The sequence below is a fragment of the Eublepharis macularius genome, chromosome 4, assembly GCF_028583425.1.
Source record: "Eublepharis macularius isolate TG4126 chromosome 4, MPM_Emac_v1.0, whole genome shotgun sequence".
In the NCBI taxonomy this organism is placed as follows: Eukaryota; Metazoa; Chordata; class Lepidosauria; order Squamata; family Eublepharidae; genus Eublepharis; species Eublepharis macularius.
This window is the reverse complement of record NC_072793.1, coordinates 11,924,506-11,940,335: the sequence shown is the minus strand read 5'-3', so window position 1 is coordinate 11,940,335 and position 15,830 is coordinate 11,924,506. Positions and strand designations below refer to the sequence as shown.

Here is a 15,830-nt window from a genome sequence, read left to right as displayed (position 1 = left end):
CTAAGAGCCAAGCTACAAGTGATGCCTGACACAGGCTGGACACTTGTCAGCTTCCCTCAAGTTTTGATGGGAAATGTAGGCATCCTGGTCTTGCAGCTGTAATGGAGAACCAAGCTGTAAAATCAGGATGCCTACATTTCCCATCAAAACTTGAGGTAAGCTGACAAGCGTCCAACCTGTGTAAGGCGTCACTTGTAGCTTGGCTCTCAGGTAACTGGAGACTTATCAAGGCAAAATTAGACAAGCAGCCCTTGAATTCAAAATCCACTATTCTTTCAACCATTTTCCCTATATCCACCTAGTCCCCCATTATTCACACTCTTTCTCTCTCATTCTGTTATAGTAATATAGGATTAGGGGAGAGAGCGTGTGTGACCAAAAAAAGAGAATAGAGTCAAAGATCTCCCTCTTAAAAGAAGCTTTGAGCTTCTTGGCATACATGAAATGGAAAAAAATAGAGAACAACAACATAATAACATTCGATTTATATATCGCCCTTCAGGACAACTTAACGCCCACTCAGAGCGGTTTACGAAGTATATTATTATTATCCCCACAACAAAACACCCTGTGAGGTGGGTGGGGCTGAGAGAGCTCCTAGAAGTTGTGTCTGACCCAAGGTCACCCAGTTGGCTACAAGTTGGTTTCTAGAGAGAAACCAAACTAGTTTCTCTTTAGAACTATTCTAAAGAGAAACATGAGGACCACGTCACACTTCTAGCTGTTGTAGTGCTGCATATTTGGAAACTAGCAAAATGTTAGTCATCTTAAGGAACTGAGGGGAAGGAGGGCTTGTAGATACAAAAATAGAGGGGTAAGGGACACTGTACATCTCTATTTCATTTCACTTCAATTATTTATTTACATTATTTATAGTCCACCTTTCTCACTGAGACTCAAGGCAGATGACATAATATAAGTCAGTATGATCAATGGTTGGGACATTCAATAAACAATACAATAGAGTAAGGATAGCAGAAAAATTGAAAACAGGCAGAAATCTGATACAGAGCTGAAAAAATGCGGAAAGAAAAATGTAAGCTGATTGATATGACATATTAAACAGAGTAGAGCTATCCTGTAGGAGCATATAGCAACAGACAGCCCCATTACCTGTTTAAGAAAGCCCTCCTGAATGATTCGGTTTTAAACAGTCTGCAGAAAGCTATGTGTCTGAGAGCTTTCCTTATCTTCTCAGGCAGGCTGTTCCATATGGTGGGCACCACTACAGAGAATGTGTGTGAATAGACGGCTGTTGATTTTGTCCATATGTGGTATCTACAGAAGGCTCTATTTGGATGGACACAGCTGCCACGGTGGCGTATAGGGAGACAGGCAGTCCTGCAGATATGTGGGGCCAAGGCAATGAAGGGCTTTTTATGTGATAACCAAAACCTTGAATTGAGCCCAATGATTGACAGGTAGCCAATGAGTGACTGCAACATGGGAGTAATATGCATGCATTGGGCTCCTACCAAACCAGCGGAGATCATTCCACTGCAGCCAGCCCTTCATCCTAGCTACAGCACAACTCTTGCTCCTGACAATAATCAAGCTGTGACTTTCTGCACCACCTGGAGTCTCCAAGTTGACTTTAAGGGAAGACCTTTGTAGACTGCATTACAGTAGTCAAGTCTTGATGTCACCATGCCATGGATTCAAGTGACCAGATCGGCCATGTCCAAGTAGGAGGCCATCTTCCCAGGCGAGACTGAGTTTGTAGAAAGCATTTTTTGCAGTGGTGTGAACATGCTTTTCTAGCAGTAGTGCTGGATCCAGTATAACCCCTAGGCTCTTAACCGAGTCTGCAAGGGTCAGCTGAACCCCACAGAAAGTGGGGGATGGAATGTCCTTCAATACCTTCATTTTCTCAACAAGCATCATTTCCATCTTGTCTGGATTCAGTTTCAATTTGTTCACTTTCAGCCATTTGACTGCAGCTGTCAGGCAGCAACTTAGGACCACTAGTGCATCACCACGGTATTTGGAAAGACAGATATAGAGCTGCGTTATCTGCATATCGATGACATCCAATTCCATAGCTACAAATTATTTCTCCTACAGGTGTTATATAGAAGGTGAATAACATGGTGGCTAACACTGTGTCCTGTGCGCTTCTGCAAGAGAATTCTCACCCTGAAGATAACTGGTCTCCAACAGCAACCCCTAACTCTCTGCAAGAACACGTTTAGGGCACTTTTAGCATACTTTTCTCCAAAACCAAACACAAGATAGGTTTATTTAGAGACAGCTGGGTCACCAAGGACTGCCCTCACCACAACAGAACCCCCCTGCACAGCACTTTATTCCCCCCCCCCAATGGTTGAATAGGAGCTACTAAACTTGCTGGTGGGGAGGGGGAGCGAAAGGGTTCAGATGGGTACACTATTAGAGCCAAGCTACAAGTGACAGCTTACACAGGTTGGACACTTGTCAGCTTCCCTCAAGTTTTGATGGGAAATGTAGGCGTCCCGGTTTTACAGCTTGGCTCTCCATTACAGCTGCAAGACCAGGATGCCTACATTTCCCATCAAAACTTGAGGGATGCTGACAAGTGTTCAACCTGTGTAAGCCGTCACGTGTAGCTTGGCTCTTAGAGAAGAAACTAAACCTGCTTCCTGCCCTTACGGAGCCTAGTCACTGAACAATCAAGCCTGCAGCTACCTTATTATTTCTTGGTCATAGCTAGAGACATATTAAGACCTAGCTGCTGGAAAATCTGCTCTCAGAAAATCATTACTGGTCCCTGGACCTTGGTAGCTAGAGCCATAGCACTCACATCAAGTTCTTTATTCCTTTCTGTACATTATCTTCTTAAATTTGTTGCACTGGATATAGTATCAATAGCTGGCTCAAGCTCAAAGGAACCCCCAAAAGCCCGTATTTCCTAAACCAAGGGCAACCAGCAGCAGAGGCTATCCCCCCCCCCCACTTTGAGTTGTGGCAGGAAACCATTAGCCACTGCCATAGAATGAGAGTCTGTTCCTACAATGCCATTGGTGCAGAAAGATTACCCCATGAACGAATGAGTCGGCCGGATATGATAACAGGCATCTGTTTGGTTGGGGGTAAAGTCCAGCACAGCAGTTATTGCCTGGCTCCAACATATATCAAGTAAGTAGTGAAGAAATGCAGACTGACTCTTAGATCAATAGAGGTGGGGTGGAAGATATATCTCACTTCCTTTGACACCCTCTCTTACTCAGAGGGGAGGATCTGAACCAGCCACGGCAGAAAAAAACACTTCTGCCTGCTTGTTGTTCCAGAACAACAAGAATTCCAAAAAGCCCATTTAAAAAAAAAAACTCAGAATGCTTACAGAAGCGCCACACAAACCAGGATTCAATCACCAGCAGAGGAAGATTATTCAGTAAAATTTAAGCTATAAACAGGATAAAGTGTCAATTACATATTAAGTAAGTATTAGGTGATTTTATCAAAGGCAACCCATTTTTATTTAACAGGTACAACTCCGAGCATCTATCAAAGTGACAACTTATTGAACTATACCTCCATTGGTTATATACGGCCCTTTTTGCAGAATTAGTGTAGTGTCAGAAGGGGAAGAAATGAACTTTATAGTAAAAGGAGGATACAGGCTCAGTCTTTGAGGTGGAGGAAAGAGCTGTAAGAGTGAGATTCCAGCCACTAAAACATAGCGTAGCAGACATCTTGATTTTATCTTCATAATCATGACGACTAGGAATTGTCTATCTTTTATTAGAAAAGCTAGAATTATCTGAAAGCTAGCACTGGCTCTGAACACTTAAATGAAAGCCAACTTTGCAACACAATCATTGCTATGTAATTAAGACAACAGAACTGACGTGTCAATGACTGTAAAAGAAGAAAAATGCACTTACACTGAGTAGTTATATCCCAGCAGTAGGGTCAGCAAGTTGTTAGGTTTCATCAATTATTTCACTGGCAAAACCAGATGTTCCTTTGGCCAAGTGTAGCAGTAACATTGTTTGATAATGCCTCTTTGTAAAAGGCACTCCACCCCACTTAAAATTGGATGATCGTTGTTAGAATCCTTAATGTATTTAGTAAAATGTGATGTAGCACAATTGTGGACAGAAGGAGCCAGAAGTTTAGGGCTGTTCATGACTGTTCCCTATACCATTAAAAATGCTTATCTAAGCTGGAAGACATGTTCTACCTGTATACAGAGTGATGGTTCATTTATACAGTGGTTGCTAGAAGGAAAGAGTGGTACCTTTTAATGTCATGAAAGTCATCATTCAAGCTGACAGCTATTGTTTCAGAAACTGATGCCTAGACCACAACCACCTCCTCAACCTAGTGACAGCCATGATCATTATCCAACATTTCTCAACTTATGGTAAAACCCAAAGAGTAAAATCTAGCTAAGGAGTTCCTTTTTACGCCTGCTTACAGGGCAATAGGTCTTCATTTCTGGCTAGAGAAACTGTTTTGCTGATAGACGTGACCAGCAACCAATATCTGGCAATTGTTCTATTTTCTGCATCACTACCAGGTGAACTTTGCTTTGCTAGACCTAATCATATTGGGACCTTAGCTGGCCAATAGAGTAAAACTGTTTCTGGACCCCTAATCAGGTCTAGTAGTAGTAGAAAAGTTTCATCAGAAGGCAGCATACCCAACGTTACTGATCTTCCAATGGCAGGGATACATTCTAGGGTGTCTTACTACTAGGGCAGAAATGATGTCCAATCAGCCTCGTTATATGAATCAAATGTGCACCATAATTCACTATATGCCCCAGAATTCACTATAACAGGAATTCTATAACAGAAATGTCCAAGTGAAACCAGAATGTTTGAAAGCCACTGATCAGGCCACATTCCTGTGCATGCACACATCCTAAAAGGTTAGCCTTGCTGAAATTAAGTTGGAACAGACAATGGACACTGCCAAAGAAGCCATCCACTGAATTGCTGCAATAGCCACCAGTAAACAGGGATTCAACAGACTAAAGAGCGATTAGATCTGGCAACACACATGCCCCATCAGTGGGCATATGCAGCTCAAGCTAATTGGCACTCTTGGAAGGGCTACCTGGGAAGCCAGAGGTGACTGTCACCTCTCACACACTAAAGCTATGTCTTCACCATACCCTTCTCCCACTCTCATGTGGCAGGAAGGCACAAAGGTACTTGGAAGGCAAGAATGCTGTGGCATGGGCAAAATATTTTTTCCCAAGCACTTGAGCAACCAGGCTGAACAACCAACAGTGACATCCACCTCAGGTTTCAAGATTCCTTACCTCCCTTGTGTACCGTATTAGAACCAATCTGTAGCATAAATAAATGCTTAGCTAGCCAACTAACACTTAGACAGACCTAGTCCTGGATGAGCCATTTGTGACGGAAGAGAAGCAGATTTACAAGAAAGGAGTCTAGCTTTTCAGTTTGATTTAGGGAGGCTTGCTATGGCCAAGCCTCAGAAACCGTCCTGCTGGCTCAAATCAAGAAGGCAACAAAAGGTTTGGATAGGAACACACAAAGCTGCCCTATCTAGAACCGTAATGCTGGCAGGCCTTCTGCAAAGCCTCAGGTAGATATCTTCACAAGTTCCACTCCATAGAATTGTTTAATCAGAAAAGCCAAGCATCGAACTTGAGGACTTGTGCATACCGAAGCATACCGAATGACACCGAATGTCATTCGGTAAAGACACTGAATGACGGCCTCTCTAAATATTTTTGAACAGAGGCCAGGTCTCTTAAAGATGGTGGTGGGAAATCCAAGGTTCATCTTGATCTGGCATCTTTAAGCCCCTTTCTTCCACCTACAACTGGGAAAGTCCAAGAGTGATAATGACAAATAAGAAATCCCCTTGAACGAGGCTATTAATCTTATATTTTTCATTAATAAATAAGTTTTTTCCTTTTAATAACACTGAACATTTAACAGATTTCCCCACCCCTCCCCTCCCCATATTTCTTCCACACACAAAGAGACAATGTCTATAAAACAGTCACTCCCTCCTCCTGTTACCACCCATCATCTCCCAAGGGAGAAAAGGAGGACACACAGACACCTCTGCTCAAGAGGAGCTAAAAGGAAGGGTACCCAAAGGGAGGGGTGGGAAAGGTAATTGCAATCAGCCTGCTTCAGACAGGCAAATGAGACAAGCAGCAGATGGAGAAGGGGATCAGGGCCAATGGGAGATTATTAACTGTGTGTCGGAAGGGGAGGATACCTTTGAAACCCTCAAGCATGTGGAATAGCCACTGGAGCCACTACTGTCCAAGATGGTGCAACGTCATCCCTCCAGGGCCTTCCAGAGCAGGCCGTGCCTGGGGCCAGCCTTCACCCTCACCATTCGACCAAGCTCGGATTCCCCCCTCGTGTCTATCTGGAAGTACACACTGCAGCTGCATGGTGGGAAAGCATTTGCAATGTGGAAGGGACGGACAGGCCTGCTGAAGCCGGGGTGGTGGTGGTGAAGCGGGGATTGGATCTTTCTGGATTCTCCAGGCCTGGCCCATGGGAACCAGGCAGCCCCCCTCCCCACCCCAGAAGGGTCAACCAGAAGGCCTGAAGTCCATAGTTGTTCTACCACCACCACTACCCTCTGCTCCCAGAAGCGGGTAGGCCCTTCACATGACAGAGCAGCTTTTTGCTTTCTCCTTCTTGAAAGTGGAAGAGATGAGCTCAGACCGGCTGGGCAAGCGGAGGAGTCTCTTGGGAAAGCTTCGGGCTGGGCTCTTAGGAGGCTGGGGACCGGCCTTGCTGAGGCAGCTAGATGCCGCTGTCCGAAAGATGCTGTGCACACTCTTCTCCGATGTGAACGCTGAACACTCCAGATAGGTCTCTGCTCCAAGCTGCCTGGCTACAGCACAACCCTGCAAAGAGAGAGCAGAGGATGTAAGAACCAGGCAGCCACGCCGAGGAAAAATACAACAGGACGTAGACGATTGCTTTCAGCACACCTAAGTGCCACAAGCCTCACGGCACGAGCCTTTTGGCAGCGGTTAAGGGGCCTGTGCTCAGCTATGCCTGCGTGGGATCTTTGCATGGCAAATCATCTTTGCTGTGGCTGGGCTTTGTAATGCTAAGTCCTCAAAGAAGCCAGTAAAATGCTCCACGTCTACGTCACATGGGAAAGAGCGCATCTCTTGCTCTTTATCTGGACCGTTGCAGAGTTTGCTAGAATTCAGAATGGGGAAAGTGGCTACATATTGCTTTTGCCCAAGAGTATGCTTTAGAACCCTGAGATAATGGCAAACCTCCTCTACACAGCATATATTGAGGGCGACAGGATGGAACTGGAGGAAGCTAAGCATTTGTGCTTACCTGTGATCATCTTTGAATGCTGGCAAAAGGTGGCCTTTAATGGCCGGACATATGAGATTTGAGTGGCTCACTCTAAAGCCCTCTCCTCTACATTACCCTTTCAACTGGGCTTCTTCCACCCCTTCTAGAACTTCTTATCATTTGTTGCACAATAAAATGACATATGGGACATGCAAGTAATTCCACAGTAGAAGTCTACAGGTGAGCTGCATTTTGGATGCACCCAGGGCTTTTTTTCAGTGGGAACGTGGTGGAACGGAGTTCCAGTGCGGAGGGCAATCTAAACTCCCCTCTGTCTGGAGATCAGGGGGTGGGGCCACCGGCCATGTGACCATTTTCACTGAGGGCAATTTAAACTTTAAAAACTCCACCCTTGTTCCAGCTGACCCAAAGTGATGTCATTGTGCGGTCTTGAGTTCCACCACCTCTTTTCCCAGAAAAAAAGCCCTGGATGCACCTATGAGATATACACAGATTATGGGCATGTTTCAAGTACCAGGCAGGGCCAGATCAAGGGGAGGCAGGGGGGTTACCCTGCCCCTGGCATTGCCAAAGAGGGGGCAGCAAGCCGGCCGCCCCAGAATACAGTGCACCACAGAGCTGGCGGCGGCTGCACAGATGGCTGAATGGAGGGCTGGAAGGCCTCCGCGCCATTCGCCTGCCCCGCTGACGGGGCGGCTGGAAGCAGTGCAGGTTGCCCCCTGGAAGCATGCCGCCTGCGCTACCTACTGCTGGAGGGAAGGGAGCGCGCGGCAAGCCAGCTGCCCCGTCAGCGGGGAAGGGGAACGTGCGTGGGTGGCCTTCCAGCCCTCCAATTCAGCTGCCTGAGCAGCCACCACCAACTCCACAGCATGCCGTGTTCCGGGGTGGCCAGCTTGCCATGCGCTCCCTTCCCTCCAGTGGCAGCGGGGCGGCATGCTTTTCCTGGGTGAGGGACTGTGGGGAATTGACCCAGGCGTGGGTAACCCTAGATCCGGCCCTGGCACCAGGATACTCTCATGTACAGTACACCTCAACTCTGCATACATTACAGGTACATATGTGCCAAGAGCTATGGCCAACCCAATTCTGGCAGAATAAATCTTTGAAGTGAAGTAAGGTTTTAAAATTTGCAGCTGAACCTTATGGAAGTACAGTGATATTTTACTCACTGTATGATTTCCTGTAACAATATCTATTGCTTTGGAGAGACATTGGGTCAGAATTCTCTTTTTTAGAAGAGAGGATTGTTCAAAATGCTTTCCATGTTTCACATACCATGTTGATTCTCAGTTCGTAAAGAGTTTCTTTACAGGAGTTTGTAGAAAAAAATCATATCAAGAGAGATGAGAGGTTTCCTCTAAGAATTCTGCAGTTTGGAACATTGGGAACTGCACAATGTGAGCCCGGTGGCAACTTAGAATCAACAAGCTTTTCAAGGTAGAGCCTGCTGAACTACTGCAGATCAACATGGCTATCTACCTAAAACGTGTGAGGAATTTTGAATTTAATAAAACTTGCTACCATAACCAAGGTACACCAACACAGAGCATCACTTGACCACAATAAAAAAGAAATTGAATGAGAGACCCACACGAGCATCAGGTGTGGCTTACCTGTTCATAAGATACAGGGGCTTGCTTCTGATGGGACAGCTCCATCAGGGTGCTGAGGTCAGTGCGTAAGTCTGTCTTGCAGCCGATCAACAACACACGGGTGCTTGGGCAGTAGTCTAAAATTTCTGTCTTCCACTGGAAAGACAGAAACATCTTAGAGGTGATTTGCGCCCCAAATGTTCCAAGAATTACAGAAATTGCCATACCATCACAACAGAAGCTGCCCTGACCTTCAAGACTCAGTTAACTACTACACCCTGAACCGGGAAGATTTAAGCACAGAATTGCTATCACCTAGGGCCAAGCTACAAGTGACGAATGACCCTTGAACGGCAAGTGAACAGACTCACGTGTATACCTCCCTGTAGTGATCGAGTGGAGCGCAAGTGAACAGGGAGGAATACACGTGAGTCTGTTCCCTTGCCGTTCAAGCGTCATTCGTCACTTGTAGCTTGGCCCCTACTCTCTGATTATAGCCTGTAATGGGCATGAGATTTTAAAACAGAGTGCTAAAGGAAAGGTCAGGCATGCTTAATTCCACAAGGAGGTTTGATGCACGTAGAAAAATATTTATGTCCCCCATACCATCAACGCTTCTAAACCTGGGCCAACTTAAAAGTAACAAGAAGAATTGGTTTATACCAAAAAGAACATGGCAATAGCCCTAGTTGTCTCGGCATCAAGACCAACCACAGACCAAGATGGCTGAAGGCAGATTTTGCATGCTACTAGAAGAGGCATTCTAAGCACAGCATCGGTTGGTTTGGTGTCATCAGTAAAGCAGCATCTTGGGGCAAACATCTTTAGGCTCTGTGCTGGTCCTTGTCCCCTCTCCAGACCTGAATACCACAGGCAGATGTTCAGGGTTATGATAAGTTAACATGCAATTTTTAATCTAGGGCAAACCAACATTAACTTCAGTAGTAGCTACCAAGTTACAGGCAGCCTGCTGTGCTTTGCAGTGTTGATAAACCCAAGTTTATCCTTAACTCCATCCATTTGACATATACTCCATTTGGCAACTGTTTTCCCCACAGTTATAGTTTCAACATTTTATTCTGCCCTTTCTCAGAGGAGCACAAGGTAGTATACGTGGCTCTCCTCATTTAATCCTCGCAATAACCCTGTGAGGTAAGTTAGGCCTAGAGAACGGCTGGGCTAAGGGCACTCCGAGAGCAACTTGGCAGCAAGGGGGTTTGAACCCAAGTCCTCCTGCTCTTAGTCCAGCATTCTAACACTACACCAGACGGCTGCACTATTATTGTGTACTAGCAAAAAAGCCCATTGTGGGGAAAAATACAACAGGTTCTAGAAAGGGGAGGGTGGGCAGGTGGGCATTTCCTCCTCCTCCTTCACTGACCCTAGCTGGATGAAGGCGGGGAGGGGCGGGCACCTCCTCTGCACCTGATCCCGGCCGAGTGAAGGGGGAGTGGGCATTGCCTCCTGCTCTGCTCCTGATCCCAGCTGGATGAAGGAGGGATGGGCATTGTCTCCTACTCTGCGCCTGATTCTGGCTGGGTGAAGTGGGGGGTGAGCATTGCCTCCTGCTCCGTGCCTGATCCCAGCCTGGTGAAATGGGCTGGCATTGTCACCTTCTCCTTGCCTGATCCTGGCCAAGTGAAGGGGGGTAGGCATTGCCACCTGCTCCACTCCTGACACCCGCCAGGTGAAGCTGGAGGCGGGCATTACCTCCTGTTCTGTGCCTGATCCAGGCTGGATGAAGTGGGGCAGGCACTGCCTCATGCTCTGCTCCTGATCCCAGCTGGGTGAAGAAGGGGGGGCGGGCATTGCTGCCTGCTCCATTCCTGATTCCAGCTGGGTGACAGCGGGGGGAAGGCATTGTCACCTGCTCCGTGCCTGATCCCAGCCTGGGCCTCCCACCATGATGCCCTTTCTGGAGGTCTGGCTGCCTCATCTGGGCTTCTCTCCTCAGCCCTCTAGTGGTACACCATGGCAGGAAGTGAGTTGTCTTGAATACACTTAGCCTTTTATATAGTAGGATCAGCCTTTCTCACTGAGATCTAAGGCAGATTACATAGTACAAGTGAAAATACAATACAATCAACAGCTAGGACACGATACCAGGGAATCAAAAGTAACCTAGCCACACAATTCTAACTTAGAGGACACAGATAATGGAGAGCTGCGTCAGGACTAACCACGTTACCATTTTAGTGCACAAGGTATTTAAAAGGTTTTCAACAGAGATTCAGAAAGAAGAGCATACACAAAACCCACAGAAGTACAAAACACCAGTCTTTCAAAAATACAAGGCTCAAACTGGCAAACTGAACAAACAAATACAAAACTTTAAGAACTGAAGCACACAGAAAACGACAACTTAGGGACGCGGTGGAATTTTCATCACAGCAGGCTTCGAAAAAGGTCAGCAAGACCCGCTTTTGGTCACCTTCATTTTTTGTGGACCATCCCTATCAATGTGGGAGCTGGATGATCTTTTAGCTCAGCTTCACGTAGGAGAGATGGTGTTTGCTTTGTGTTTTGAGAAGATCGTTTCTGCCTGGTGCCTGGGCCTAGAGGGCAGTGGCTTTAAGTCCCTCCACGATTCTTCAAGAGGGAGATGGTTGATTTGTGTTTTGGGGGCCACTCTCTTTCCTAAACATCGCATATGCAGGTAGAGTTCCCCTTGAATTATCAGGCTATACGATGAAGTTGACATCCCCCAACATTAAGGGCTTCATAGGTGTGATCTTCACGAGCTTAGACATATTACTTACAGACAGGGCTTTTTTTCCTGGGAAAAGAGGTGGTGGAACTCAGTGATGGAACTGAGGACTGTACAATGATGTCACTTTGGGTCAGCTGGAACAAGGGGGGAGTTTTTTAAAGTTTAAATTGCCCGTGAAAATGGTCACATGGCTGGTGGCCCCGCCCCCTGATCTCCAGACAGAGGGGAGTTGAGATTGCCCTCCGTGCAGCAGCAAGGAGGGCAATCTAAACTCCCCTCTGTCTGGAGATCAGGGGGCGGGGCCACCAGCCATGTGACCATTTTCAAGTGGTGCCGGAACTCCGTTCCACCACGTTCCAGCTGAAAAAAAAAGCCCTGTTTACAGATATTACTTACACAGGCGCACAAACTATCAAACAATGGAAGTGTGAGGCAATCTCTTTAAACTTGAAAACACATTCGTTTGTGGCATCATATTTTGACAAAAACTTGGTAGACCTCAAGGGGCTGGATAAAAATTTACCGAGAGTCATTTCTGAACAGTAGCATGCCACTGAGCACCCCGCTCCTGAGGCTCTTCACCTTTTATTTTAGTGATCTTTTTTAGGTCTCTAGGCGCTCACATGCTTTTGTGACCCAATAGGAAGTGGCCATGTCTTGCATATACAAAGTGGATCACTGCTTTCTTATTAAGCAGCACCACAGTGCTTTGTCCTTTGAACATTCAGTCAATCCACTATCCAAAGTTCAGCCTTATAAGCCGGCGTCACCTGGTCTGGCCCAGGTGCACGTGTCTCACCTTCTTCAGAGCACTATCCATGGTTTCAGGGCGGCTGACATCAAAGCACAGCAGGACAGCATCTGAGTCACTGTAACAAAGAGGGCGCACATTGTCATAGTAGGGAGATCCTGTAAAAAAAAAAAAGGAGATCGGAAAGTTAACACCACTGCTCAAAGCCTTCACTTATTGACCAGAAGAATCTGGGAAGGTAAAAAGCATCCAATGGAGTAGGACGAATCAGACTCTTCGCCGCTTGTCTACTACTGAAAGAACAGCAGAAGTAAGAAGGTCAAAAGTTTCCCTAAGGCCCCCCCCCCACATGCTTTCTGCAGGACTCTGCTCATTGTCCGCCCCCACCCCCCACTTCATTGTTCGGTCTACTTTGAAAAGATGGAAACAGCTTTGCCAGGCCAATCAAGGCCATCTTCTTTTCTCCTCCCTTCACCCCAAATATTGAGGGTAGGCGGAGTACAATGCCCCCAATTTCTAGGGATAGGAAGGGGAATGTAACAAACAGGGAGGAATGGGGGTTGCTTAGCAACATCTCTCTCACCAGTGAGTAGAGAAAAAAAGAGGCTGCAGATGTGCAAGGGAAGATACGCTTGCAAAATGGGAGGGGGAATAGCACGGGGTTGGAGGGGTTGCTGCATAGGTGCAGAGGGAGGAAGAAGGAATCGGATCTCCGTGAGGGGGGCTGCGAGAAAGAGCAGCATCCAAAAATGCTTCTGCAGTCCAGACACTGCGTGCATAGAATAGCAAGCAGCCCCTGCCTCCCTGCACCAGCACAATCACCATGGCAACAAAGGGGATCCAAGTAGCCAGGGACCCCCACCTCCAGCCCCCTTGAAAAGAGAGGATGTAGCAGCAACAGGAGCTTCCATTGCCTGCCCCAGTCAACCCCAGTTGCTAGAGTAACTCCTTTGCACCCCTTCACACACACACACAATCCCTTAAAGCATCCCTTATTGTGAGTGGTTCCTTTCCCTATTCCTCCCTCCCCCACCCCCAATTTCTTCAGCAACATCCACTGAGCTCCTCCTGCCCTGGGATTCCTTCCCAACACGGGCACAATGGGCAAACCATCCCTCTTTGCATTCCAGAGGGGAACGAAAGGGAAGGAGCAAAAACCAAGCCAAGGAAAAAAAACACAGTTTTTGCAGCCTTCGAGGTCCCAAAAAGGATTATTTACTGGACATGTGGAAAGAAGGGAGAGGAATTTTTTTGTTAATTTAGTCCTCAGGGATTCATTCAGACTTGGGCTGGGGAAAAGCAGCTATAGATCCAGTAAAGGAACACCAAGAGTGGAGCATCTTTTTACAGATGTTCTGATCTTAAAGCCAAAGTGGGCAATTTTGGGGGAAGTTCCCCAGGAGTGTTTCCATTTGCTCCAGATGCCAACTTTTATGGTCTAAAGTCTCTGCTCTTCTTGCTATCTGCATATTCCTCCCCCCTCCACTCTCTTAAGAGGAGGAGGAAGCTCGGCATACCAATGTTAGATGTCCCCCTCTCCAGTCTTAGAGCTCAGGACTGCACCACATCCAAAAGACTGAGAAAATGCACACCCACTCCCCTCCAAACCATTTATTCTAGCTAGCCAAACCTTTTCCTGCTCCTTATGCGAGCCAAGGTGGGTGAAGAGGAATTTAATTCACACATACTTACAGTATCTTCTCCCGTACCCAAAGGCAAGATGGGTCAAGAGGGAAGAAAAAAACAAGCACTGAGCATAGCTGCTGTTATCAGGATGCCCTGCCTCATCCCCACACGCACCCAGAGCCACTGACGAACATGCATCTCATGAGCATGCATCTCATCATTCTACAGCCACGGACTTTCGGTACTGATGCACCTCCTCTTGCCCCAAGCAGTAAGGTCTACAAGTTACTCTTCAACCTAGGCAGCTTCACTGCCGCACAGCCAGTCAGTGCAGGCCTGGACATTGCCAAGGACCAGCCATATCCCAAAGGAGAAAGACGTCTCACCAGATGTATCCCATAGACTGAGCTCCACCCGCTGCTCCTCGGTCTCTAGGCATGCCGTGTAGTTCTCAAAAACCGTGGGCACGTAGGTCTGTGACGGAGAGAAAGACAGCCAGGGGTCATTCACCAGAACTTTTAACATTGTGTGACCTACTTTAGAAATGACATGGAAAGGAAAAGCAGAGGGCATCAGCGAGTCCCATGAGCGGGCATCACCTGGCGAGGGAAGGCTGAGAGCCACCCTTCAGCACACAACCTGAAGATGCCAGCAGAAGCTGACCGACGGAGGTAGCAGTTCAGTGCGCAGCTCTGCGCATATCAAGCCCATTCCACAGAAAGGGAGAAGCCATATTGACTCTTGGGGCAAAAGCATTAAAAAAATGGACTCTTTGGGGCAAAAGCATTTAAAAAAATGACACCCACCCATGGAAGCCCTCCTGCGTACAGATCTATAGGGAAAGGGCAGGCAGAAGAGAGAAACAGGGGCCGAGCCGGGGAAGGGTCGCAGGGAAGCCTGAAGAGGCAGGCTGCTGTGCGTCTCGGCTTCGCCTGTGTCCGGGCAGGAGACCCTCCGAGCCCCCCACTCCGAGCCTCCAGATGGAAGATGAACATGATTAAGCAATTCCACCTTAAGCTGCTGGTCGGAGGCATTTTCCATCCCAGCCTAGAACAGCCAAGAGGAAGGGCAGCGGACTCCTGGCGTCGGAGGGCACCGGGCCGGGGGCCCCCCGTTCCGATCGGGCGCCGCTCACCTCCGGGTAGCAGTCTTTGGCCAGCACCTGCAGCATCGCCGTCTTCCCACAGTGCACATCCCCCACCAGCACCAGCTTGCACCTGGCCACCACCGGCTGAGCAGCTCGCCTCTCCCGCATCGCGACGCCGGCCTCGCTCGATGCACCACCGAGATGCCGCAGCAAGACCCGAAATCGCCCTCCCGAGACCCGCGCGCCTCCGCAGGCTGAAACGAGCCGGGGGCTGCGCGGAGGGAGGGGCGGCGGGGAAAGCGGCGCTTATAGAGGACACGGGGAGCCAATGGGAGGCGGAGGCGGGATCTGGGGCCGCCAATCGGAGAAGCAGGTCTCTGGCTCGAGGAGAGGTTCTCTCCCCCCGCCCCTTTAAAGACACATTCCGACGCCTGGGAAGGATTTCTCGCTTTCCTTGCGGAAATGAAACCGGAGGGGAGGGAGGCGCGCCCAGCGCCCTGGTGCTGCTCCGCTGTAAATCAGCTCAGGAGCTCTGCCTGTGTTTGTTTTTCCATTGATCACAGAGGTTTAGAGCAGGCGGGGAGGTTAGAGCCTTCAAGGAACGCGGTTGCTTCCGTTCTTCTTTAGTCACTCAAGCACTAAGTTGTCTCTTATTTCAGAGGAGTTAGCCGTGTTAGTCTGTAGTAGCAAAATCGAAGAGTCCAGTAGCACCTTTAAGACTTTACTGTAGCATAAGCTTTATCAGAAGCTACTGATTGCATCTACTCCCCCCTCCCCTCTCAACCTATATATCTGT

General features: G+C 47.9%; 1 protein-coding gene across 1 annotated transcript; it reads right to left on the bottom strand.

Moving 5' to 3' along the window:
• Positions 1-3,300: 3,300 nt before the first annotated feature.
• Positions 3,301-15,296, bottom strand: RND1 (Rho family GTPase 1). The gene is made up of 5 exons (XM_054975233.1): positions 15,083-15,296; positions 14,334-14,421; positions 12,370-12,479; positions 8,882-9,016; positions 3,301-6,835 (listed from the first exon to the last, which is right to left on the bottom strand). The coding sequence occupies exons 1-5, from the start codon at positions 15,200-15,202 to the stop codon at positions 6,590-6,592; spliced, it is 699 nt and encodes a 232-aa protein (XP_054831208.1). The 5' UTR covers positions 15,203-15,296; the 3' UTR covers positions 3,301-6,589.
• Positions 15,297-15,830: the final 534 nt, after the last annotated feature.

What these genes read in the sequence shown, in the direction of transcription:
- RND1 (XM_054975233.1), bottom strand. Translation starts at nt 15,202, where the DNA reads ATGCGGGAGAGGCGAGCTGCTCAGCCGGTGGTGGCCAGGTGCAAGCTG. An exon ending in CCAAAGACTGCTACCCGGAG is followed by an intron (nt 14,422 to 15,082) that starts GTGAGCGGCGCC and finishes TCTCCGTCACAG; the next exon opens with ACCTACGTGCCCACGGTTTT. An exon ending in CAGTCTATGGGATACATCTG is followed by an intron (nt 12,480 to 14,333) that starts GTGAGACGTCTT and finishes TTTTTTTTACAG; the next exon opens with GATCTCCCTACTATGACAAT.